A 27,994-nucleotide genomic window follows, 5' to 3' on the forward strand; every position below is an offset into this window, starting at 1 on the left:
AGTAATATCTGCTAATTGATGTTGCTCTATTTGTCTCCAAGAAGGGGGGTTGTGTCTATTAATTTGCCAAGCCCATATGACCATTGATTGTGCTGCTAAATAATATAAATAGAAGTCAGGGAGACCGAGTCCTCCCTCACATGGGTTCAAACAGAGGACTTTCAATTTTATTCTTGCTGGCTTGCCCTGCCATAGAAATTTTGTTATTAAGCTATTTAAGTGCTTAAAAAAAGATTGAGGGACATGACAAGGGAGAGTCCTAAATAAATAAAGAAACCTGGGGAGTACACTCATTTTAATACAGTTTACTCTACCTATTAGTGAGATAGGCAGTGTTTTCCATCTATCTAACTCTTGCCCTATCACCTTCATCAAAGGGACATAGTTTAGCGTAAATATCTGGTCTAACTTATTTGAAATTTGTAGGCCAAGATATGTTAAGCTAGTATCATTCCATGAAAATGGTACATTTAATTGAGGCATAACGTCTGCAAAGGAATTAAGAGGCATAATAATACTCTTTGTACTGTTTACCTTATACCCCGAGATAGAACCATATGCCTCTAGTATATCGGCCAATGCAGGGAGAGATGACTCAGGCCTGGTTAAAAAAAGCATTATGTCATCAGCATATAATGAAATGGTATGTTCATCATTTCCGACTACAACTCCATGGATCTGTGGGTTTGATCGTATTGCAATAGCTAACAGTTCAATTACCAAAGTAAAAAGAAGAGGCGAGAGGGGACACCCTTGTCGGGTTCCTCTTGTAAGTGGGAATTGAGAAGAGGTATCGAAATTTGTAAGAATTAATGCCTTTGGATATTGATACAGAGTTTTAATCAACGCCATAAATCTGGGACCAAAATTCATTTTCTCTAGAACACAGAATAAAAAACTCCATTCGACACGGTCAAAAGCTTTTTCCGCGTCCAAAGAGACAGCTAAGACGGGTACATTAATTTTTTTTGAAAAATTAGTAATATTGTAGAACCTTCGGATATTATCATAAGGAGAACGGTTAACGACAAACCCAGTTTGATCCATAGCCACCAGTTCAGGTATAAGGGAAGCCAATCTATTTGCAATAACTTTAGCTAAAATTTTATAGTCCGTATTTAATAAAGAAATTGGTCTATAGGAGCCACATAGATTAACTTCCTTCCCTGGTTTGGGTAACATGATAATCAGTGCTTGTTCTAATGTGTCAGGTAATTTCCCATTATATAAAGTCTCCTTATACATTTCTACCAAGGGACATAGAAGCTTTGGTAGAAACTTTCTATAAAAATCAATACGGAATCCATCCTGCCCAGGGGCTTTACCACCTGACAGACTACAAAGTGCCCTTTGAACCTCCTCCTCAGTAATATCAACTTCTAAGCTTACCTTATCCTCCTCCGATATAACAGGTACGGATAAGGAGTTTAAAGTCGGCATGAAACGGAAGTTGAGATTGTCATTTTTTCCTTGTTGTGACGTAAATCCGAGTGAAACGGCTTCTGAAATTAGAAAAAAAATGTAGGGCGGGGCTTGATTTCGTCCTTCGGGAATTGATTGGATCGTTGGAGGTTGGGCGTTGCAAACAAAATGGAGGCAGATTTGAATGCCAGTTTACATACAGTTGTGGAGGATTTCTCTCCACCGGACTCCCCACCGTTACTCTCCCATGAAGGATTTTTTTATTGAGGAGCCCGGCGACGAGGACGAGCAGCTAAATTTTCAGGCAGGAATCAGCCCATATTTATATGAGCCTCCCGCGAACCAAGATGAGTCAAGTTATCAGTCAAGTTCACCATCGAGAGCATCTCGACGTGTCCGATAAGTAAATAACTAGATTTAGATAAGATAGATAGCCTACCATTAGGACTCTTCGAGATGCTCTCGAGGGTGAACTTGACTGATAACTTGACTCAAAACGCTCAAAACGAGACAGACATCGATAGCCGCACCCTCATCGGCTCTGGCCGCACCCTTTCGCCATGGCACGTGACCGAAAGAGAAGAGAGGTCGTTTCGAGGGGGGAGGGAAGGGTAATGTTTTTGATTAAAGATTATAAGGGTAAATGAATTTTTAAAAAATAATGAAGTGCACAGATAAATCATTTATAATAAACACTACAATATTACATATAAAAAGAAGATTTGTCAAATTTGATTTCATGCCGACTTTAAGAACATTTTTATTTAAGCTAAATTACTCCCCTGAGAGGAGTATAGGGACCTATAGAACTCTGCAAAGGCAATATTAATTAGCTGTGGGTCCCTAGTTATCGAACCATCTTTTTGTTTAATTGAGGGGATTAATTTACTAGCATCATCCCTTCTAATCTGCCAAGCAAGTAAAGAACCAGACTTTTCTCCATGTTCATAATATTGCGCTTTAGTTCTTAAAAGAGCATTCTCTGCTTTATGGCTAATAATGATATCATATTCAAGTCTTTTAGTATTTAACTGTAGTAGATATTTATCATCCTGAGTTTCTATGTGTTTTTTTTCCAGGGTAGAAATAGCCAACTCTAAGGAACTTAATTTCCATTCATTCTGTTTACGTTTCCTCGATGTATATGAAATAGTTAAGCCTCTTAAAAAAGCTTTCAAACAGTCCCAGATAACTAATATGGAGGCAGTGTTTTATTCAGTTCTAAAAAGATCTCAATGTTGGTATTAATAATGTCAATATATTCTAAATCATTGAGAAGGTAGACTGAATCTCCACCGCTTCTTCCCAGCAGTTTGTCCATACTTAACAAGCATCACTAGCGGAGAGTGGTCAGTGATTACTCTTGGTAAGTAATCACAAAATGATACAAGATGTTGCTTCCCAGAGTATATATTGTTGTGGAAAAAAAATTATCTTTTCTTTGTATTTTATTTTCAATGATTTAGCAAATGAATGCCATGCGTTCTTTGGATGTATTTTGAGTTTCTTTTATGATGCTGATACAGCTGGAAGGTGTGTGTGAGACTTCAGAGGTGAGAAGACCCCCGGGCTGGGGAGGGTTCAAGGGGGGGTCCCTTTTGTTATTTTGTTTAGTGGGGGCTGTAAGAGATAGCCTTTGAATAGAACACTATAAAGTAGCTGGTCAACCTCTGCTCTGGGTCTCACTCTGCCTGCAGCTGGACTGTGGGTAGACTGGGAACATTTCTTGCAAGAAATAAATATCTTTTAAGGACAATTTGAATCCTGATGTCTCTTATGCCTGATGCTGTTTTGTTAGTTATTGTTTTTGCCACAACAATTGGTGTCAGAAGTGCGATCCATGAGGTTTCTTCTGGCCCTGAGAAAGCGTATTGACGGACTGATCACCCTAAAGCACAAAAGGCTTTAGTCTTACCTCGCCGAATTGAGAGAGAAGAGCCAAAACTGCTATCAGGGCCAGGAGGAACCCACTGGAATCAGAAAGAACTCGGTGGCAGTAAAAGCATCTCGGGTAAGAGACAGTAAAATTATTTTAATTTGTGTGGTGTAATTTGATAAAACTGTGGGTGAACCATAGTGGCTGGAACTATCTCTTTGGTACGGGCAGAGAAGGTTTTCGAGGGGGAGATTGTCAAATCAAGTATATTTGTATAGCGCTTTTCACAATACAGATTGTATCAAAGCAGCTTCACAAACACAAAAGTCAAGTCAAATTTTATGCCGAAAACTAGCTCGTAAGTGGACGGAAGAGCCACACGTGGACGGAAGAGCCACACCTGATTAATTAGTTTGGTAACGCTTTAGATTACAGCCCGGAAAGTACTGCGTAATTAAAATGAAATTACAGTGTAACTTTCGGTAATTACAGTGTACCTATAAAGTTCTTACGTGTAAGTATAGGGGAATAATATGTAAAGTTTTGGGAATAAAGGGGTAACAACCAGGAAAATAACAAATTATTTAGGCAAATTATTTCACTCTAAACAAAAATGGTGCTAAATAGCACTAAAAGTGGTTCATTGGCTTGTAATCATAGGGGAACCACTTTAAGTGCCATATAGCACCTACCTTTGTCAAATGGTGCTATGTAGAACCATAAGAGGTGCCATATAGCACCTTAACCACCCCAAAGAACCGCTAAAGAACCGCTGAAGAACCAAACTGGGCTTAACAGGTTCTTTAAATGGTAGTGGTGCTATATAGCACCTTAACCACCGCAAAGAACCCCTGAAGAACCATTTTTTTTTAGTGTGTAAGTATTCCATGTAGTTACAGGGTAAGTATGACATTGCGGGCTGTAAATTAAAGTGGTGTTTCTTACCCTCTTGTTTCATGTAGTTACAGGGTAAGTATGACATTGTGGGCTGTAAATTAAAGTGGTGCTTCTTACCCTCTTGTTTCATGTAGTTACAGGGTAAGTATGACATTGCGGGTTGTAAATTAAAGTGGTGCTTCTTACCCTCTTGTTTCATGTAGTTGCAGGGTAAGTATGACATTGTGGGCTGTAAATTAAAGTGGTGCTTCTTACCCTCTTGTTTCATGTAGTTACGGGGTAAGTACAATAAAAACATGTACACACAATCTGACATCACTTGGAAAACCTTTATTTGAAAAACAACTTATTTCAAAACAGATTTACAACATATTACACTTCTTATTCTTTATTATTTTTAAAAAATCAACTTTTCATTTCAAATACTAAAGTCCTGACAGAAAGTGCATGTTTTGTCCTTTTTTGTCCCTCTTGGTCCTCTCTTCTTTTTCTATCGTTCCACTGATTAGCCTAATCTCAAGAAGGAGTCTTTTTCTATTCTGTATTATGTATTAAAAGAAAATACAGTACACCCAGAAATGTTCTCATAATTTACTCATCTTTTCGCTACCGATCAACTGTCACCAGCGAGTGCATGAGAGTCGGCTTCATAGGGTCGGCTTGAATGGCTTCGCGTTTGGTGAAGCTTTAAGCGTCCATTGCATTCTCACGGGAGTTTGATGTGAAACTCGCGCGAGAACTGGTGTCTCTGTTCTTCTGCATGGTTTGTTTTTCATTATTATTATTATCTGTTATTGTTTGTATTTTGTTGTAAGCAATAATGAAAACATAAAAAAATAATAATAATTCGACATTCGGTTTTTCGGTGCGCTTACGTCACGCTTTAAATTGTCTAGCGTAAACGTACTCAACCCTCTCATGAACGCGCAGGTGACAGTTGGTCGGAAGCGATAGTCTACAGTTTAAAAATTTAAAATATTTGGTATTTTTCTTACAAACGCTTATCGTTTCACTTCAGAAGACATTGATTCATCCATTGGTGTCGTATGGATTACTGTAGTTATTGTTGTGCTGTTGTCAACTTTTAGGAACACATGAGCTTGCATTATATGCATTCACAGAGATTATTTATTTTTCTAAAAACCTTTGTTTGTGTTAATCTGAACCAAGCAAGAGAAACAAATTGCTGTAAATCCGTTTTGAAATAAGTTGTTTTTCAAATAAAGTTTTCCAAGTGATATCAGATTGTGTGTGTGTACGTATGTTTTTATTGTACTTACCCTGTAACTACATGAAACAAGAGGGTAAGAAACACCACTTTAATTTACAGCCCGCAATGTCACACTTACCCTGTAACTACATGGAACAAGAGGGTAAGAAGCACCACTTTAATTTACAGCCCGCAATGTCATACTTACCCTGTAACTACATGAAACAAGAGTATATTTTCCTAGCATTTAAAAAAATTAAAAGTTGCAATAGTTTTACTTGCCTTGAAACTTAATCAGTGGACCTTTGCAATAATAACAAATTAGCCTACTTTATAAATGCACTGATATGTACCCCGCAATAAAAAAAAAAGCCTTTATGTATTTTTATACACGTATTATTACAAAAAGGTGCAGTGTATGTAGCCTACTCGCTAAATTGCTCCCAAAAGTAAGATTCTAAAATACTTAAATAATCTAAATAATTTGCCTAAATAATTTGTTATTTTCCTGGTTGTTACCCCTTTATTCACAAAACTTTACATATAATTCCCCTATACTTACGCGTACATATTTTATAGGTACACTGTAATTACCGAAAGTTACACTGTAATTTCGTTTTAATTACGCAGTATTTTCCTGGTTGTTACACCTTTATTCCCAAGACTTAACATATTGTTCCCCTATACTTACACGTAAGTACTTTATAGGTACACTTTAATTACCGAAAGTTATACTGTACTTTCATTTTAATTACGCAGTACTTTCCGGGCTGTAATCTAAAGCGTTACCATTAGTTTTACTCAAAATCTCTGTAATCGAGCACTAGAAAGTGCTCACGGAAAGATTGAGTAGACCGTAATTACAGGAAGCATATTTGCTAAACCTTGCCGATTTGAGGTGACAAAATTGGATCTGTTGAAGACGTTTAACAGATTATTAGACGCGCGTCGAAGGAAAATCCAGGAGAGATAGAAATCAGCCAATATGGGGTCATCTCAAAGCAAGCTTGAACAAAATTTTATAGGCTACACCAGTTTTTCTGTAAAATGGGGAAAAATTACAGCCAGAAATGCATGCAAGAAATTGGGAAACGGAAAATTGTTAAACAAAGGGTTGTTGTAGTTTTGTTCATGAGTGTAAAACTGTGAACAGACAGTAGTTTGTTGAACTGAAGAAGATAGAAGAAAACGAAAATAAATGCAGAAAGGATTAGCATTTAGGGAAAGATAGAATGTTTTTAGAATGTTTTTCTTGATAGAATTTACAAACAGTGAATTGTTGAATGGAAAAGAAGCAGATAAAAAGAGAACAGAGTTCGATGCAGAAAGAACTGGCATGTACTGTAAGAGATAGAATTCATGGAACTATTTATGAACGCCTGTTAAGGTAAATTAAGTTGAAATGGTATGAAAAGTGAGTTTTAGATAAAAATAAGGCATTGAGTATGATTAACAGGGATTAACATGATATAAAGATAAGGAATGTTTATTAAGTAAAACGATTGTCTTTTGAACCTAAAGGGTCCAGCTATGCTGGGAGTACAGCAACAGCGCTTGCTTGTTCAAACCAGCTTCTGGATGTTAAATGTATACTTGTTTTGTAATCAGTGTTGTTGATGATAATATCAAATTAGAAAATGTCCAAAGATTGGATATTTTGTTGATATTAAGCCATTTAAGGAAATATATTGTTTTATAAAGGAAATTATGGGTTGGAGATAATTTCCCTAGACACGTGTGACTAAAGTTAATCAGAAACTTTGTGAAACCCATTTAGAATATTTAGATTTTCCGTGTCGCTTATGAAAATTAATGTTCTGCCAATAATAATGATGTGAATGTGCTTTATTGTATTAATGTTATGAAAACAAGGGTATTTAAGAATAGATTGCCATATTTTTGTAACAAGAGTTGAAGGTGCAAGCGGCTAGGATAGCTGTCTGTGTAATTTAGAGACTGAGAAGATTTAGAGAATCTTGTGGTTTCTGTGAAACAGTAGAGATAAGTGGGACTGAATAATTGTAATACAATCTTGTGATTTAAGTTGAATCTGCAAACTAACCATTTGATAGAAGAATAAGCTTTTAAAACCAGTGTTGATGAAATTAATGACACGTTGAAGTTTTAATACTGTATTGTTGGATTACAAATTTATTAAATGTTTAATTTAGTTTGCAACATACAGTATAACAGTAAAAGTTGAGTACATTGAAGTTAGCATTTTAAGGTTAGGTTAGGATAATGGTATCAACAGTTTCTGCCAGGCTGTTTTCTCTATTATAATTCACCCTATTGTCGTTAATGGCTCGAGCCAGTAGCCCCAAGACACACCTTTTGTCTTTAATGGCTCTTCGAGTCCCAGTATCACTCAGACTGATGGGATTAGCACACGAATGATTCGTCTATGCAATTTGCAATGCAATAGACTGTTATGCTGACTGAATTAGGATAGGCCAGACATTCAGTCTAGGGTGGTAACTGAACAGTCCTGATAAATAGTGAGATAAAAGAGAGCAAATGCTGTAAGCAGCTGCAGAGATTTGCAGATGATGTTTTGTAAAAGTTTGATTGTGATTGGAAAGATAAACAATAACTTAACTGGCTCCAAACAAAGAAAGTGCCAAAATGACACAAATTTAGAGAAAAGTCTGTGTTAATATGGGTTAGAAAGTAGATCAATGTTAATATGATGAAGATTGTTTCATCTATTGAAATTGAATTTGCAACTGGGACTGTAAAAGAAAAGACAGAGAACTGCTTATCAATGGCTCTGTTTGCATTTCCTGAATACAACACAATGTTTCAGAAGTGCAAAATAGGGTGAAGCTGTTAGAAAGATAAAAGGCAGAATAACAGAGAGTGTTTTATTGCAGTCAGCTGGGTCATTCAGTGACTGTATGCGCACTGTATGACTGTAAAAGTAAATGAGGGAGAAATAAAGTTGATAGTTGGAACTTTTGAAAGTTGTAAGAAGATTGAAAGATTTAAGTGTAAGAAATTCCTTTTGAAAGGAAAGAACTATAACAAGTACCGGTTGACGTAAAATTACGGATAAGACTAAATGAGTTGCAAAATATTTTAAAAGTACCGGTCACTAAAAGGATGATTGTGTCTTGAATGAAACGCTTTGATAAGGTTTTAGATGGTATGGAGAGACAAATCTAATGAATGATTTATAATGATAATCAAAAAAATTATCACAAGCAGGGAGCGCAGCCTCAAAAGTTGAATCATAGAAGCAGATTGATAAACTCCTAGAGAAAACATTGAAGTCAGGTATTAAATTATGGCAATTGAAAACCTGACAACTAAAATTGAAATGAAATTTTCAACGTTATTAAGACCTAGAATAATTCTTATTATTTCTTTAAGATAAAATAAACAGAAGCAGTGTTACAGGATTAACAGTTGCTAAATGTAAAATGTGTAAAAGGCATTTGATTAAACAAAGGCTTGTTAATGTTGATTTTAAAAGATAAGATTGTGATTTGGCCAAATCAGGTTTGCTTATCTGAATCTGGCATGTGCTGTGACTGAAACTGCCACAGTTTCAGTGCAACAGAGACTCATTCTGAGTGGATATTATGTCTAAATTACAATACATGTAATTCATGGAAAAGATGCCTTAAGATGGGCTACAGTTGAAAAAGATGGTAGATAAAGTCTGAAGTTAAAAGTTTATGAGAATGCAGTGTACCAGTCCTGAATGCCTCAAGAGTCTCTCTCTCATTCAATATCAGCTGAAAGCTGTTGTCTGAGCCTGTGTAAAGCACAGTGTTTCAGTTGAAAATCATAGACACAGAGATGTTAAAGGAAATCGTTGCCATTCAAAGGGCAATTTGTACTAAATGTTCTAGAAGTAAAACTGAATGACTTTAAAGAAGTCTTTAAAATAATACTGTTTAGGACTTGTTTATTTTAGGACCAGAGACTTTTAGCTCTCATTTTAGCTTCCACCATAAAACAGGGCCGATGGCTCCGGCTACAGACGTAGATGTACACTGAATGTATACGATTGTGATCTAAATTCACTGACTATAATCTAAGCAGCTAGGTTGCTACCTTTAAGATGATTAATGAATTTTAAGTGATTAAATACTGTTGTTATTAATCTGTCTCCCTATGTTTAACACTAGTAGGTAGTCCGAATGGCTCTGATGACTCTTGAATGCACCTTTTCCTAAGCTCCAGAAAACAACAGATTATGTTGAAGAAAACGGTCACAGATTCTGTGATGGGAAAGAGTGGTAACCAAGTGTGTACGAAGTGATTACCCCAGAGACGGGTAAGACCTTTTTGGCCAAAAGGGCAACCTAAGACAGGGGAAGTCACGCCACAAACACTGGGCATCTCCTGATGGAGGTGTTTTTATGTGAGATGGGTATGAGAGTGGCGCTGAATGACTGGCAGAGGCCACCAGCATCAGCAGATCATTGAGAGAGGAGATGAGCTGTGAGAAGTTCAGTCTGCCCCAGAAAATGTGAGTCCCTCTATGCACTCACGAGAAAACCGCGTTGATTATATGGCTTGTTTTTCATCGTGACAAGTGTCTACAACTATGCCAGGGGACAACACCCTGAAGAAAAGACAATTATAGCTTAAGAGCTGATCTGAATGGGCATTCAAGAGCCAGCAGAGACCATTGAACTAATAATTATCTGTTGTGGAGACCGTAACAAAAAACTTCTGTAATGTTAGTTGCCTGATGGGCAAGGGAAAAAAAAATGCAGAGATTGTGTTGATGTTGAACTAATGTGTCAATTCTGACTCCTGCAGATCATTAGACATGACAAAGGACCATTATAAGATATGGTGGTGGCTAAAGATGAGAACAGCTTGTGATGAGTCAAGAGAATTTTCTGGAAAACAAAGGTTAGGTAAATTGGGTATTTAAACTAAAGATAACCTTAGAAAAGATCATAGCATAATGTATTTTAGATTGTTGTAATGGTTCTAATTTGAGTCAAACATTTGTATTTTGACATGTGTGAACTATTAAGGATTGACTATGACTATGATTATTTTAGTTACAGTCCTAGGAGGCTGTTGAAAAGATTATTCGCTTATAGTGAGAGAGAAAGAGACTGCATGAGTGGAGGAAGGGATGGTACTCTGTCTGTCTTTCTGTTATCAGTCAGCCAAAGAAAGCTGAAGCAAAGTAATAATTATGTACCAAAACAATCCAGCTGACTTTTCTAAAATCAAATGAATAATGAACAGACATGCTTTGAAATTGGTTAATAGGCCATAAAACATTAGATAAAAGATACAGGAAAAGGTTAGAATGTCACTTAGAATTTAAATCTTTTTAGATAAAAGATATTAATAAGAAATATGAGCGGTTCATAGTCAGGGAAGAGTGTGAGTGTGAATTCATGTTTTGTACAGTATGTGTTAGTTTAGGACAACTATTCTGTCTGAATAGTGTGTATACATGTGTCATTAACCTCTGGAAAGAGTGTTTTAGCATTATAGATGGGTTAAGTAAGCTGAGGATTGTGAGTCAATCTGATGAGAAGACAACACAGAACATAGGACAAGCTTTAAGTTGATTGATCATCGAGCTCTGTCTGTTAGATATTACTTTGGTAATTTATGATGTACAGTAAATTTGATTTACTTTCTGGACAGGTTTAAGTATTGATGTGTAAATTAGAATTGTGAAGTCGTAGATAGCCGTCAGTCATGTGTTGAGAAAAAAGTTATAAATTTGACAGCAACAAACACGTACAGTAGGCTAAGTAAATATCAGATTATCCAGAGAGCCCTTAACAGTTATGTATTGTAAAAAGGGGAAGATTGTTATTCGACTGACGTTGACGAAGTGTACACGACCTGACCTGACCAATTGATGACCTGGAGAATGTTCGTAGATGACAGTTGATTAAGAGACCAAACAATAGGCCTGAAAATCAAGAAACGCTGTGAGACTAGGGGCCGTTGCCTTAAAAAAACAATTTGATAAGAAGATGAAATTGTGGCTTTAAGTAATATTTTTATTTCAGAGGCAGAGAAAGATGGGAAATTTGGCTGAAGGACAACGTTTGGGTTAGCAAACTTTATCCAAACAAATGTTACCAAATAAATATGAACAAATATTGCAGTTTTCCTTTAGCTCAAACATTAGAGTTTGGCACCTGTAACGCCAAGATCATGGGTTTGATTTCCGAGGGAAAGCAAGAACTAATAAGAATGTAAATGTGTACCTTGAAATGTGGGTCGCTTTGGATAAAAGCGTCTGATAAAAGCAAGAGAATTGTATTATGATGCACGAGATGGGTCGTGCATCAAGAGGAGGATGATAACAGTTGCCAAATATGGTTTACTAAGGGGTTCAGATTTGCTAAAAGCAACCGCACAGGTGGGATCTGTCTGTAAGTGTGCAAATAACAAAGATTGTTTCAACAGGAAACGCCAGGGCAGATGTGGCAACAAAGGCCACGGCATGACAGCCGACAAAATCAGGGCAGAATGTGCCCAATAAAATAATGGCTACGGCTAAACATCCTAGCCTGGGCTATTATTGTGGCAGAAAGAAACAGTGCCTAACCTTGCGCAGCGCTTAACTTAAAATTTTAATTTTGCAGGATGTCAGGATGGATTGAATCAAACAGAACTGATTCTGTATTGTTTTGTTAACATGAGCAATGTGGGTTGAGTGTTTTTTTCAGGGGAAAAGGACCCTGAGTGCTATTCAATGAGCAAGAAATTATCAGATGATATGTTTCAGGTTGAAAATTCCACAGGTCACAACCAAAAGGGACGACAAGACAAGCGGTCACTAACAAAATCACTTAAGGTCTGCTTTCACAGGTGACAGCAGACAGTAAATGACTCATTCCAGTGGGGGTGCGATCGTGATTTAAGGGAAAGTCTTGTAAGGATTTGAAAATGATTGAAGAGTGTTAGACCTGAGTCCAAGCATCTCACCTTAAACTACAAAACCAACGTCAGCAACCCCACACGCCAACGCAAAGAATAAAGTGGGGGGGATCAATGATATGTGCTAGAAACATATCTCCCCTGCCTACGGTGGAAAATCCTCTCTACGGCATGCAAAGTGTCATATTGGTGAAAACGGAACATCCATGGGGCAACGAGATGATCAACATATCTGGAGAAAATGTTGACCAATTAATGGTTGAAGAAAAGTTTTGTGATTTTATTTGATTTAATCAAATTAGGGCTTAGTATTGATATAAATCTAATAATTTGACTTGTGCAAAGAAAAATGTGTTTTCAGGTAGAAGATCTATTAATTAATGTGAAGTATGGTGATAAGAAAAAAGACGGTATGTAATGGAAAAGTCAGGGATAATTTCAAACAACGAATGATCAAATTATAAAACTTTTCTGGTTAGATTTTATTAAATAGATTTTAATTAAATATAGCTTTAGAAGTAAAACCATTTCCTGACAAAATATTGTGATTAATTGAAAAAGGCTGAATACATAGTGTTATGATTGTATGTGTTATTCTGATAATTTTCTTATCAATGGGTACGGTCTATCCTAAGGGTGAACAAAATTATGCAGATCGTACGAGTAACAGAAGTTGAAATTATAATCATTTATGTTTTTTTTCGGTATTATAATATCCTTTATTCTTACTATACTTTAAGTTGTACTGGAGTGCCTGAGGGTCCGATTTATCGGGAATGCGGTAGCAGTGCTTATCCATTTAGCCCGGCTTCAGATAAAATGTTTACTTGCTTGCTGCTAAATTTTTTTTTTTTTTTTTTTATTATTTCTTTCAAGGTTCAAGTAGAGTGATCAGGTATATGAAAATCAGATATGAAAGGTAACTGTGATGTAAAGACTTGAAACAACTCTTATCATTTATGGGTTTGATGCAGAATTAGAAACAATCGTTTTTTTTAATTTTGAAAAAAAAAATATATATATATATATTTTTTTAAAGTTGTTATGACCAAACCTAATGTTAATGAAACCAAATTGTTTATCAGAGAATGATAAAGAGGAGGAATTGTTGTGGAAAAAAATTTATCTTTTCTTTGTATTTTATTTTCAATGATTTAGCAAATGAATGCCATGCGTTCTTTGGATGTATTTTGAGTTTCTTTTATGATGCTGATACAGCTGGAAGGTGTGTGTGAGACTTCAGAGGTGAGAAGACCCCCGGGCTGGGGAGGGTTCAAGGGGGGGTCCCTTTTGTTATTTTGTTTAGTGGGGGCTGTAAGAGATAGCCTTTGAATAGAACACTATAAAGTAGCTGGTCAACCTCTGCTCTGGGTCTCACTCTGCCTGCAGCTGGACTGTGGGTAGACTGGGAACATTTCTTGCAAGAAATAAATATCTTTTAAGGACAATTTGAATCCTGATGTCTCTTATGCCTGATGCTGTTTTGTTAGTTATTGTTTTTGCCACAACAATATAAAATAGGTCTATTCTAGAGTAGCTATTATACTTGTGAGAGTAAAAAGAGTATTTCCTTTCATTTTCATTACGAGCCCTCCAAATATCAATAAGATTATGGTAGGCCATTTCTTGTATTAATACCTTAGCTGCAGCTGTATGTGAAAACCTATTAGTAGCCGATCTATCTAATATACCCAGGGTCAAATTCAGATCACCACCAATTATAAGTTCGGAGGAGGGGTAATTTAAATTCAAGAACAAATTGTAGAAAAATTGTGGTTCATCAAAATTTGGTCCATAAACATTTACCAAAACTATTGGTTCTGAGGCTACATAACCCCTTACTATAACAAAGCGGCCCGCTTTATCTTTAATTACTCTGTCCTGTTGAAATTGTACTTTATTACTAATCAGTGTAGCAACCCCTCTTGCTTGAGAAGAAAATGAAGAAAAGAAAATCTGCCCTTTCCATTGGCACCCTAATTTAACATGGTCTGCTACTGTTAAGTGAGTCTCTTGTAGGAAAATGAAATCAACACTCTGCTTATACAGAAAATTAAGAATTTTTTTCCTTTTCAAAGCTTGATTTAACCCATTAACATTCCATGTCATATATTTATACTGTATAGAGCTATTCATAACTTAATTGTGGTCCTATAGCCAAACTCAAGTAAAATAAAATATCACCATTCAACAACAGTAAACACAGAGAAACAATGACAAAAATAAATAAAAAATAAAGAATAAAGAAAACAGAAAACCCTTATCAAAACCAAAAAAGTTACCCTGATATTTCATTAACAGCAACCCTATCCTGATCTATGTGTCTGCCTTCCTAAAGAAATGCAGATCGATCAAACACTTCACGTACTGGTGATATCGTCACCTTCCCAACCCAGCAACTGCTCCATTGCAGGGACTTAATTCATATGAATAATTATAATAAAAATGAAATAAAAATTAATATAAATAAAGAAAAAGGTTAGTCATTATTTGCATAATATTTCATTTTATTTCTTAGAATCCCTCATTTTCAATTTAATCTAAACTGCCCAGTAGGCTAAATCCAAACATATAATAGCCTATACAAAAATATATCACTTATAGTTGTCCAGCAGAAAAAAAAGAAACTAAAAAAAAAGAAGAAAGGAGAAGAGAAAAAAAAGGAGAAAAAAAAATGCGTACCTTGAAGGTTAGCGTGATCAAAAGTATTCCACTGTAGAGTAACAATAATCTGTGCCCACACAAACAGAAACAAAACGATAAATAAATAAATGTAAGTCTGTATGGCACCTGTAAATCAGATGGCCCTTGTCCTTGTCCCGCTGTTGCGGTGAAGCGAGCCTGGGGATAGTTATTAAGTTGACCCGGCCTCAAAAATATTCAGGATGATGTTGTCGCAGATATGTCTCAGCTGATTTTGGAGAGGTAAAGGATCGACGTCCTCCTGACAAGTCGATCCGTAGCGTTGCCGCAGTGGTGTAGTCTAGTTTTTTGTAGTGAGTATACTGTAATATAACACCCCCCCCCCGCCGCCTACCGGCGCCGCATACTCACCCATCCCATAGCGTCACCCCATAAGCACCACCATAATGTGGTGGACACACTAATGCATACAGTATGCATTGACATGTAATTGAGAGAATTATGAAATACTAAGTGTTATCAACATGTCAATTTATTATAAGCAACACAAGACTTTGACAGCCAATGACATTTACAGCTGGGGAGACTGGACTGATTTTCTACTGTTTAGTGTTAATCACCAAGTCAGTTAAGAGCTACCTTTAGCCTTAGATGTTATATGAATATGGTCCCTGAAGCACAGGTTTTATCAGTTGACAATTATCAACAATTTAAAAAAAAAAAAACATTATAGGCACAAATACAAATTTACTTTTAGAAATGGTGTTTTTGAAAAAAAAAATATTTTAAAATACATTTTACTGTGCAATTCCTTTCTAATTAATTTGAGTTAGACCGAACTTTTATTTTGGTGGGTTGTAGACATTTGAGTTTCTGTGTGTTTTAATAAACTATTATTATTATTATTGTTATTATTATTATTAGGCCTGAAGTATACTCTGTGCAATAGTAGTATATTTCTGTTATAATTTCTTCAAGTTATACAGAACTTTTATTTTGACAGGTAGTCGTAAAGACATAACAGTTTCTGTGTGTATATGAAACGAATGAATGACGATAGTTTTATCAAATGAAATGGTGAAATTCTCATCAAGTGACTCTCAAAGCAGCTCTGCGATGAAATGCACATGTGTAGCTTACATCATGTCTCAATACAGTGAAACGCTGAAAACAGAGCTCGAATTGAGTCAAGTCTTATGGGGGGTCCCCAAGTTTTTTTTGGGCGGGGGGTTGGTTAGTCTCGCAATATACACTTTATACAAAATATACAGTATATTTGATCATAATATGCGTATATATACTATTTATTAAAAACGCTGGATAAAGAATTGTGTATATATATATATAATTCTTCTTTTAAATTACTTACTAAAGTAATATGGATTTAGAGGGTGAAAATTTCTAACCTCCCTAACTCAAAATTTTCTAGTGACTGATAACATCTAAATTTTGCAATTGGCCCAAGTGAAATTCTGTAAATTAAATTTTATAATTTACAGATTTTCACTTGGGCCAATTGAAAAATTTAGATGTTATCAGTCACTAGAAAATTTTGAGTTAGGGAGGTTAGAATTTTTTTTACAGTGTAGGCTACTTAGTATATATAAACTCAGTCTCTTTTGCCACAACTGAAATGGAGAACTGAACATAACTATATATAATGTGTTACATAGAAATGTAGAAAACACGTTTCGGCCCAGATCCGGCCCACATCTGGCACTTGTGGAATGCAGATCTGGCCCACATGCAGCGTGGAATGATGACACTTGGGCGGCTCACTCCTGTTTGCCAGATCTGGGCCACAAGCAGGCCATAGCAATGCCACATGTCAGCCAAGAGCAAAGAAATAAACCAGAACTGGACCTTATCTGAGCCGCAAAACCTGTGTAGGGGAGAGGCGGGACGATTGAAACGCGGGACGGATGAAACACTGAGATGTTCTTGAAAACCACTCACGTCATGTACGTCAAATTTCGTCAGCACGTACAGCACGCAATGCCTAACATACCCGCGAAAACATTTCTTCTTTACGTCGTGTCGTTTTGGAGTTAAAGCCGCAAAGCTGTTTTTGAATGCGGTGAGTGAATTCTTTCGTGCGGTACTTTTTTTTGACTGACAAGTTGTATTTATTGTTTCATGTGCCATTGTAATGATAATACGGCAGGTGTATTAGTACTGCAACACACCCTTAAGTGGGCAAAATCAGAGTTTTTTAGTTTAAGAGCAAAAGAGGTTTAAATGACAGGAGGCGCTGTCGGGACGGTTGAAACAGTGTTTCAACCGTCCCGCCCGCGCGTCCTGCCTGTTAAACCTGGTCATAGCCTATACTGTTCATAGATTCATATACTGTTTCTAGACTTGTGTTTCTTTTAATGCAAATTAATTTTCAATTACGCAACACATGCTATCTCTGTAATAATCATCAATTGTCCAATCTTCAATATTCAATAAATTTCATTTATCGTCGTCTGGTTGACCTCGTTTTCTTCATAATAACAGGCTATTCAACTAGCAAACACTCAATATGACTCAAGGAAGAAATGTAAGAAAATTAATTGTAAACTGATTTGTCTGTCTTCGTCAAAATAGCCTGTTAGAAAGATTACAAAATGCGCATAGGCTTATCGCTTATTGTTTATTGGGCGACAGAACAAAAATGGTTAATATGAACCTTTAAATGAAAATAAATTACAAAATATGTTTGTAACAATATGTACATAAGTTACTTGTCAGGTGTTGTTCACAAAAAAAAAAGCATTAGATGAATAGTTGCCATTTAAACTGTCATGTTTCATCCGTCCCACCCCTGTGTTTCAACCGTCCCGCACAGGCGGGACGATTGAAACAAAGCACAACTCCCGTTCAAAGTCATATTTTACTTAAATCATTCTATATTTGTACCGAATAACCAACCCGTTCTCATCTCAGGGCGTCATATAAGGCCGTTTTGTCACGTCCTTCGGCGTTTTCTGCCCACGCATATAGCACCCTTTTGCGTATAGATGACACGCACATGGCTTTCAACCAACTTCAATGTAAAACCATCCGCGATGTAATTACACGCTCAGGGCTTCGCCAGTCGTCAATTCACCTCAACATTGATCGACTGCACAGACTAAAGACGTTTTCAGCAACGACTTATGTTTGCTCTATGATTAGGATTGCCTACACCTAATATAGGAGGTCATTGTTTTCCATTATTTATCTTTCAAGAGGAGATATTCGCCATTTTCAACACCCTTATCGTCTGTGAGAGACGCTCGCGGCTTAACCACCTCCAATGCAACCCACCCGCGTTTTACAGTACGCAGTTGGACTTTGCTAGCCAATCCAAGTGCGTGATATCAGACGCTTTCAGCAACAGTAGCATGCGTAGGCTACAATTTCGTTTAGTTTTAAATAAGCCTGTGGTAGCCTACTCAATTTAAACGTGAATGTGTGCTAGGTATCCTAACTAAAAACACGACAATATAGGTTCCATCATCCCTTAATTGCCCGCAGGAGTATATTGGCCGAATTCAACACACACCCTTTATCGTGTGTGAGAGACGCTCATGGCTTTCAACCATCAATGCAACCCACGGGCGTTTTACAGGACGCAGTTGGACTCGTTAAATATGGACGCTTGGCCAGGACCCCTTGGCGGCGTCACTTTTTAACGCACTGGGTATACCTTTGGCGTCATTTTTCAACGTGCAGGGTAGTCTGTTTGACTTCTATAGAACTCTGAACCGGAGCCTGCGACGTTGAAATTTGACGTCTTGGGACCACAACCCGTCTGCTGTGTATGGGTCGAGGCTACAATAAATACAAATAAAAAGGAATAGACTACAATAAATGATCTATGCCAGGGCTAGTCAAATGGCGGCCCCCAGATGATATTTATCTGGCCCTCCAACTGGTTTTTGATGTTTAAAAACCCTCGCAATCTGATATCAAAGTGCCCTCTCTGCGCAAAGGTTTAGCGCGTTCGGCAACCGCATTCAGCGGTGAGTTTAACAACGCACATGGTGTGCAACCGCATTCAGCGGTGAGTTTAACAACGCTCAACTGCAGGTAAAACGGCATTCAGAGGTGAGTTTAACCAAAACAACGCTCAACTGCAGGTAAAACTGCATTCAAAGGTGAGTTTAACAACGCTCCACGGCGTGCAAGTAATTAGTTTAATCGTTTTCTTGTCATAGGTACTGGTACATAGGTACACTGCTTTAACTAGAGCATGCTGGGTAACGTATTTTTATCGGAGGTTTGTTGATGTTAATAAATATATATAATATGCTACGATTGTGTTCAATTAATATTTAATTTTTTATTTTATTTTTTATTGATTAAATTCTCTAAATGAATAACGCTGACGTCACTGTATGGGGCGATCCCAAGGTCCATTGCGATTTCCCACTTGGTAAGTAGAAGAGTTCATTAATAGATGGATACTATTCTTAAATTTACACATCTAAAAACTGTTGAATCAGGACAAGAAGTTGTGTTTAGAACCTTTAGATGTGTAAGGTGGCAATTTCGTATGACGGTAAATAATAGAAGGCATTATAAAAATATAGCTTAATTGCTGCACCAAATGTGCAGGCTAGCAAAGTTAGCTAATTGAATTCAAGTTCATTTTTGTCGCATATAATCATCATGTATCGTAGGGGAATGTAATATTTTCAGTATTACATTAGCCCACAACTATTATCCAATATTAGAAATGTTCAGATGAAGAACAGTTGCCAGATTGGTTTGTTTTACAGCCTAATTGTTTAAAATCCACGCAAAATTATATAATTAACACCCAAATAAATCTATAATTAACAATACAAATTAATTCATAACTACTAAATTGTGGCTCATCACAATTTTTCAATATGAAATAAAACAATTAATGTGTATAATTAATGTAACAAGTAATGCTGTCATAACTTATTGACTGATTTATATATATATATATATATATTAGAAGTTCTGCTGTGGCTTTGTTTGGAACTTTTTTTTTTTTTTTTTTTTGCGAAATAGAGCAAAACTTACATTTATTGAAAATTTTTGTCTAATTTCTATCTAAAATGTAATTAACAATATTCACTTCTTGTTTATTGAAAAGGAATATCACATACAATTTAGCCCATTCTGGCAACACAGATGAAGAGAATACTGGTGTAAAATGTTCAATTCTGTTTTTTTTCTTTTTTTTCTTTAGGTCCCTCTTCGGCAGCTTCAAAAATTATTTTTAGCCTTACCCCCTTAACATAATTCAAGTGTACTGTATGCTCTTTTTCAGTCTGGCTTGTACCTGTGGAGATGCCTGACAAAATCTGTGGTTGTTCACCAGAGTTATTGAGGGTTAGTCCAGGAAAGATTGTTGCTGTGGTCACAATGAATGGTAAGAATGTGAAGAACTTTATTTTGTCCTGTTTGAGAAGCATCTTTAAAATAAATATATATCCATACGCGACTCCCTACAAGTTTGACATAGATATAAAACTAAAAATATATGAAGTATACAAAGTAATATATAAATAGTACAAAGAACCCAAACCCTGGTTTACATTACAGTGGATGTGTTTTTGATATTTCCAGGATGACATGATCTAACCATGCCCGAGTTAATTTGTGAGGCATGCCAATCCACTTGGACTGCTGGAGTCGATGACCTAAACAGAAGTGACTACTGGCCTGCAACCCTTCAATTTGCCACACTTTATGCCACAGATGTCTTTTTTTTCATTTGAAGAAATGAAGATGGCGGCACCAGGACTGTCCTGCCAAGCATTTTTAAGAATACTGAATCAGCCAACGGTCCGCTTTGGTCGTGTGAGTATTGAATTGATCTATCCTGCAGTGTTGTTGATATCTTTGAGTTGTTGGTTGATAAGCAAGATCTCAGCAGACAGTTTTCTGAAAAGTTTTTTTGAGTGGGAGGCTGTGCGATTTGAGGTGGACAACATATGCAAGGAAGAGCCCTTCAACTGTCCTGCATGCACCCCAGATATGCTTGCAGTTTCAGTTGATGGAAACCGCAAGCATTACCGTTTCAAGAATGCTGCTAGCTACTCCAAACTGTGTATCACAGTGTTTGTATTAATAAGAAAACATAGCTCTTTAATGTGAACTAAGAAATCTCAGATTTTAAGTTATAAATTGTTGTCAATCATCAATTGTTGTTTTTTTGTTTTTTTAGATCTGAGGAACAGGCCATCTTTGAAGGCGTCTTCATAGCCAAGGATGAAGACGTAAAAAGATTTGTAGACCACATTCACAACACAACCAAACATGTAAAATTCTAGATGATAATTAGACTACAGCACTATAATAACCTCTTTCTGAAGAGTTTGTTTAGGAGAGTCTTATTTTCATCAACAATTTTCCATATTGTAGTTCAGTGGAAGAAGTGTTTGTGGAGGGGAGTGGTCAGCAGCCAGAGATACCTCATAAAGATCTGCCAGCAAGGTAGACGAGGAGGGATTGGAGCTTGTGGTGTGTCGGCACGGAGTCCTGCTCCAGAGCTCCAGCACCTTCTTAACATGAAGCCATTCCTTTCGGTATTTCATGCCAAAGCCCATGATTTTAAATACGAGGTAAGGAAGTGTTGCTATGTGATAGAATCGTATTATCTAAACTGAACATCTGCAAACATCTGTTTATTTTTATTTTTTTATTCTTAACCAGGTAAAATGGAGTGGGGCATATCAGGACGGTGCTGGTTTAACACTAGGGGAGGAGGTGGAACAGTGCAATGCCTTCCTATCTAGGATTGCAGTAACCAGAAAGCATATGTCAAAAGCAGGTAAGATTACCACATACTACACTAGTTACATCCTTACATAATACGTAGGAGGAATATGGTAACATCATATTTTCTTTGTTTTTCAGGATGCACAGACATGCTGACTCTCATGGCCATGCGCTGGAATCAGCAAAAGTTCAACAATTTGGCTATCTCACTGACCTGCCGATATCAAAAGGTAATGACATCAGTAGAATTAATTTTAGATGTTCAGTACTGCATGTTAGCAGTGTATGAAGCTGTGCATTGAACATTTGTTTTTTGTTTCTTACCACTGTTTGTTATTGTAGACCACAAAAGCTCTGCAAAGCCAGTTACAAAACCTAGAGTCCATGAAAGCGCAATTGACAGTGACAGCGAGCCAATTGGAAGAATGATGTAAAGGATTGGGCTGACGGTGAGGAAATGATTACTTGTAATACATTTAGTCACAAATAATTGTAATTGTTACTGTTTGTTGACTGCTTCTGACAAATCTGATACATAATGACACATAACCCACAATGCTTCAAATGTCATTCTGTAACCCCATACTATTTCAGAGATTCTTTGAAGGTTGATGTTTAATACAAATTCTTTATTTATTTATCATAAATGCATTCCAGACTCTGTCGATCTAAGGACAAAGAGAAAGGCGTTTGACATCATGTCAGTAAGGAGACTTGAGGAGGAGCAGAAGATTCTTGTTGCAGAGATGGACCACCATTGGAAATCTCTTTCAACTCGTTCCGATACCCTCAGAGAGCTGTCCTGCTTGTTTTCCAGTGAGATAATGAAAAGTATGTATTTGTAATAAATTACATAAACATAGGGTTGCCCCGACCAAAGATTACTATTAGGGGGCAGCCCTAATAAATATACACAACAATGATGACTGTTTATAAAGTTTCTAATGCTGGTCTTATATTCTTGTTCCTCTTTTAAGATTCGCAATGTGGCCTAAGTGAAGAAGGTTTGAAAGGTCTGCAGAGCATCATCCTCAGAAAGCGACATCAAATCAGAGAAATGAAGGTGCAAGCAAGAGACTGTTACCTGCAAGTTTTGTCTGGAGCAGAGGACATCAACTTCTTGTACAGTGCTTCAGCTGATGAGTACGACAGTGACTATGAAATATCTGATGATGGACTGTAATCTACAAGACAGTAACACCTTTCATACTTCTGGACAATGACCTTAACTATTAATATAAAGCATGTAATAAAATCTGCTTTTTATCACCATAAATATAACCAAAGTGTTACCTCTTCTTTCACATACATAGAAATGTGTGCATGCATGCATGCACTGTGTGGTACAGTAACTTTCTTTAGTTGAACTGTAGGGTGCTGTATAACAATTGAAACCTGTTAAGAGACATGGAAGAAGCAGATTATAAGGAAGAACACCATAATGATGAGGAATAATTTTCTCCCCAACATAATATTCAATGTGCTTTCTGTGTAATCTAGAACAGGTTTCATAGTCAACTGATGTGATTCTGTGGTACTCAGAACATTTCACCACTCAATTGTGTAGATTTATCAGCTGTGACCTGATTAACAGTATAATGTTACAGTTTTCTGGATTGCTAAAACACATTTCTTGAAACTCACATTCTCAAAACCTTAAACACAAAACCAAATTTTCAAACCACATTCAGAGAACATCTGACTCTTATGGCAAAATCAAACAATTGCCTCAAAACCATTTTATCTGTGCTCAAATCAAACAATGCTTTCAGATCATACACACATCAGTCAATATTATAAACACTACAGATCAACCGTTAGACACTACAGAGAAAAACGAAGAGCAGAATCCGAAACACGCAGTTACCGAAATAAAAGTATATCGTAACTAAGTAAACAAATTTTGCAATTGCGTAAAAAAAGTATAGTAATGACAACTTACAGTAGTAAGGTGAATAATTTGTATACTGTATGCACTGCAAGTATAGTATTGTACTGAATATTGTATAGTATTGAAGGTCTGTATATTCAGCACTTTTTATACTGTGAAAATACAGTGACCCAACTGCAAAAGACAAAAAGGTTACAGTAAAAAATTCTAAATAAAAAGCGTTACAGTCACTCAGAAGAGTTGTGCAACTAGAGGAATCAAGGTCAGTGAGAGAGATTTTATTCTGCTTCAGCATCATGTCTTCATGTTGGTCCGGCCTGATGACTTCTTCCACATAACAATGTCATCTCAGGAAAAGGGAAAATCCCTAAAGCAGATCCAGCCTTGACAACATTCTTCACACCTTGCTCTTTCTCATCCTCCTCCTCTTCCTCTTTGTTCACCACCTATTTCACATACTCTTCTTCCTCCTCTCCCTCTTATATTGTTTCCATCCATTGTTGGTAACATTCAGTGTAACATTTTGAGTCAGTTTTGGCACTCTGAACTGACTTGTATGATGTACAGTTGGTTTGGTCTCATCATTAGAAATAAGTGAACAATTTTGAGTAGTTGTGTGTTAACGATGACAACTGTGTTGTAGTTGTTTAACTTTTGCCTGCCCGTGTTTAGTGTTTTGAAACATAAATGTGTCAGTGCGAAATGTGTTTTAGTGAGTGAGAATGTGTTTAGAGTTTTGCCAAAAGAGTGCATGAGATTTGCAAACAGTGTTTTAACTACCTGAACTTGTTTAATGTTTTACAGAAAGAGTGATTTACTCGACAAATTCGATTAGGCTATTGAGAATTTGGGAGGTTTAGTGTTTTAGCAATTCAGAAAAGGTATATTTTACAACATTTGTAAAATATTACTGTATTTTTGTATTCCGAGTTCAGAGTCTTGCAATATAATCATAACCTAACACAAGCATGATGTAAATATAGAAAAGGCGGGAAAGCAAAAGAATGTTCAGATATAAATGTGACTCAATACAGTTTGTTGTCCATGATGAAGAGAGTACATATGTGTAGGTTTTACTGCCCTTCCTCCCCCAGGGGTCCCGTAGCACCCCTGGAAGAGCAAAAAAAATGCACATTCTGCAAAGTCTGCAAATGCAAAGTCTGATAAGTGTATAAAAGTGAAAATTGGTAGGACAATTATTTATGCTATGTTTAATACATAATGTTGGACAGAGATGTCTGGCATGCATGGAAAGGTGTTAAAAAAGCATTTTAAAAAGTGCTCACAGTAAAATACCAAATTTCAGTCTGGCTCTCAAATATGTCAAAGAGGTTTGTATAATGAACATATTTAGATGTCCCTTTGTTCATTAAAGATTGTATTTATTTAATTCCATTACTAAACGTTTTTAAACTACATTACCCATAAGCCTCTATCATTGTGTCCATGGGACGGGCGCTGTAAATTGTAATTCATTGAAGTGTGTAGTTACACTATAGGGTTAGGGTTAGGATCTCGGTAAACGTGTAATTTCTTTCAATATAGCAATACCTTATTGTTAACTGACAGTATTACTGACAACATAACGCCAGCAAAACATAGTGTGCGATATGGAGCGCTTTTTATTCTGACCTAAACGTTAGTCCAACCACAGCTTGTCCTTCTGGGGCCATGGAAACGTCAAAGCCACGTCACACTTGTCCATATATGGTATTTACAGGCTCTTCCGACTTTTGATGTACGCAAATCCAGGATATTTATTTATTTTGTTGTTGTTATTTTTCATTGAAAGATATACAACAACGCTTAATTTCCATGATCATGTATGTATAAGTTCTGCAATAAAAAACAAAAAAACAAAAAAAACAGACACTTCCGAGTTCTGACTGAAGATAGGATGTAACCCTACAGGGATCTTACAAAAAGAAAATTACTCTTGATAGTTATTCTGGCATGCAGTATTTGTTTTAAACAGATATAAGTTAATCTCTTAATCAAATAAAATGCGTCTGTAACATTTAAAGATGATTGTGCTCACACTTTGTACTAATTTCCCAAAATGTATTGATATGCCAAACTAATTAATTTTTCTTTTCTTTAAAAAACAACAACAAAAAAAAAAAAACCAGGAGATGCAAGGCTGCCACCAGAAAATACATTATTTTCTTCCCTTTGAAGAACACTTTGCCCCCCAAAATAAAAACAATATATATATTTACATGATTAATTTTACATTATTTTGTAAAAAGGCAAATATAAATAGGTAATTACAATTATAATTATAAATGTTAAAGGAATTAATATCGGAAATTGTAGGATTACAACATTTTAATATCTTTAGGAGTATTCTGTGGTATGTATTCATGGCTGGCATACCAAACAAATAGTTCAAGTAGACTAACCTAAACTATATAAAAAAAAAATTAAAAAAAAAGTACAAATAATGCCTTTGGGAATGCCATTATGCCAAACAGCACTCATTTTCTCCCTTATGATCTCCATGGCACATTTCCTGGCTGTTGTGCAGTTAATGAAAATGCAAAAGTTTTTTTTTTTTTTTACACACCATTAAGAAAATAAACACAAAAAGAGACTGGGTATTGTGCAAAAAAACTTTAATGAACAAAAGCAAGAGAAAAAGAAAAAGAAAAGAAAAAAACTCAAAAAAAAAAGAAAAGAAAAGAAATTAAGGGTGCTTGAGTCCAGGTGACTAGGCTGTCATGCTGAAAGCTGGTTGGGATGTGGGGAATTAGGCATAACAAGCAGGAATTCACTGGCAGGCTCCCATGTGTCATCCCAGGTTTTGCCACTGTAAAATATCATAAGTGCAAAACAATTCATTAGAACACAGAAAAAAAAAAAATCTAAATCACTGTTGGGTTAAATTTAGAGAGTTCATTGAAATGTATTTATGTTTGTTAAAGTAGCATTAACCCTGGTTAAGCCCAGTAGTGGAATGCAACTGAGTACATTCACTCAATTTACGGTGTTTTTTCATTTTACACATTTTTATACAACATTGCATCTCACAGGAAACTATTGTACTTTTTACTAAACGACAATTGTCTGGCAGCTCTAGTTACACAATGTTCCACACAGTTCCTGTACATTGAAAGCCATGTATCTCAAAATTTACGGATTTCAAAATGTTTCTGATAAACTGAGGGATGAAGTTGTCATTAGTGGGATGAGGAAAATCACATTTCCAACACATGTACAACAGGAAACAACTAAATTATGACACATAAGTGTTTCAGATGCTGAAAGATTAATTTATGTGTGCATGAAACACTGCTACTTTTGTACTGCATTACCAAGTGGATGTCCTGCAGGCTCAATAAATAAGATAGTTCAGAGCTAGAGCTAGCCACTAGAGAACTTACTAGAAACAGTAAAACCAGATCACATCAGGACCATATTATTGTCCATACATTGGCTGTCTGTCAGCTAATTTTAGAGTTCTATTAATTACTCAGCAAGTACTGAATGGTTCAGCTCCTCATTACCTACAATCCATTGTGTTAAAGGGATAGTTCACTTTGAAATTAATTTTTGGTATGTTTTAGCTTACCTGAAGGGCATCCAAGATGTAGGTGTCTTTTTTTCCGCAGTAGTTTCAATTTTAATATTTTTAGGTCAAACCGTTCTTGTCTGTCAGTCATATAATGCAGGTCTATGGTCATTATCTCAAAACACAAGCACAGAGTCCAAATTAAAACAATTCCCCGTCGTCCAAATTAAACAATTCCCCATCGTAAGTACACATTGATGGCCTAAGACACGAAACGAGCGGTTTGTGTGAGAAAACGAACAGTATTTATATCGTTTTTACCTCTTATACACAGCCATGTCCAAGTGATCTGATCTGACGTGTACGCAGACTGGTGCATAGATATATATACACTAGATGTCGCCTTAAAGACATTCGTTCCAATGAACTGCCGTAGACAAGGCGACATCTAGTGTGTATATATCTATGCACCAGTCTGCGTACACGTCAGATCAGATCACTTGGACATGGCTGTGTATAAGCGGTAAAAACGATATAAATACTGTTCGTTTTCTCACACAAACCGTTCGTTTCGTGTCTTAGGCCATCAATGTGTACTTACGATGGGGAATTGTTTAATTTGGCCGATGGGGAATTGTTTTAATTTGGACTCTGTGCTTGTGTTTTGAGATAATGACCATAGACCTGCATTATATGACTGACAGACAAGAACGGTTTGACCTAAAAATATAAAAATTGAAACTAGTGCGGAAAAAAAGACACCTACATCTTGGATGCCCTTGAGGTAAGCTAAAACATACCAAAAATTAATTTCAAAGTGAACTATGCCTTTAATCACAAAATTCCAGGATCTTACAAATAGAATATTCTAAATAAAGACAAGGAGGTAGATCATTCGCCCATTTGTCTTTAAAATTATGGAATAGTCTTCCGAGC

The 27,994-nt window shown here is 36.3% G+C and overlaps 2 protein-coding genes across 5 annotated transcripts in view; one reads left to right on the forward strand and one right to left on the reverse strand.

Annotated features, from left to right (window-relative positions):
* LOC309502109 (uncharacterized protein) overlaps nucleotides 1-27,994 on the reverse strand; it is a 110,722-nt gene that overhangs the window by 35,310 nt on the left and 47,418 nt on the right. The window lies entirely within an intron of this gene.
* LOC309502459 (uncharacterized protein) lies at nucleotides 18,715-22,917 on the forward strand. Of its 4 annotated transcripts, none has more exons than XM_082174835.1 (9): nucleotides 18,715-19,332; nucleotides 20,203-20,304; nucleotides 20,502-20,735; nucleotides 21,103-21,499; nucleotides 21,591-21,708; nucleotides 21,795-21,886; nucleotides 21,999-22,105; nucleotides 22,314-22,487; nucleotides 22,634-22,917. In XM_082174835.1, the coding sequence occupies exons 4-7, from the start codon at nucleotides 21,209-21,211 to the stop codon at nucleotides 22,083-22,085; spliced, it is 588 nt and encodes a 195-aa protein (XP_082030961.1). In that variant the 5' UTR covers nucleotides 18,715-19,332; nucleotides 20,203-20,304; nucleotides 20,502-20,735; nucleotides 21,103-21,208; the 3' UTR covers nucleotides 22,086-22,105; nucleotides 22,314-22,487; nucleotides 22,634-22,917. The 4 variants fall into 4 exon arrangements, with proteins under 4 accessions (XP_082030961.1, XP_082030962.1, XP_082030963.1 ...); XM_082174836.1 differs by lacking the exon at nucleotides 18,715-19,332 and having other exon boundaries at nucleotides 19,972-20,304; nucleotides 21,103-21,196; nucleotides 21,300-21,499; XM_082174837.1 differs by lacking the exon at nucleotides 18,715-19,332 and having other exon boundaries at nucleotides 19,972-20,304; nucleotides 21,103-21,154; nucleotides 21,300-21,499.

This window comes from Leuciscus leuciscus (genome assembly GCF_965113295.1).
Source record: "Leuciscus leuciscus genome assembly, chromosome: 1".
NCBI classification, from domain to species: Eukaryota; Metazoa; Chordata; class Actinopteri; order Cypriniformes; family Leuciscidae; genus Leuciscus; species Leuciscus leuciscus.

Bases quoted from the DNA above. Each gene is read 5' to 3' on its own strand.
- LOC309502459 (XM_082174835.1), top strand. From the start codon at position 21,209: ATGATAATTAGACTACAGCACTATAATAACCTCTTTCTGAAGAGTTTG. The intron at 21,709-21,794 runs GTAAGATTACCA...TTTGTTTTTCAG, and splicing joins AAAGCATATGTCAAAAGCAG to GATGCACAGACATGCTGACT. The intron at 21,887-21,998 runs GTAATGACATCA...TTGTTATTGTAG, and splicing joins TGACCTGCCGATATCAAAAG to ACCACAAAAGCTCTGCAAAG.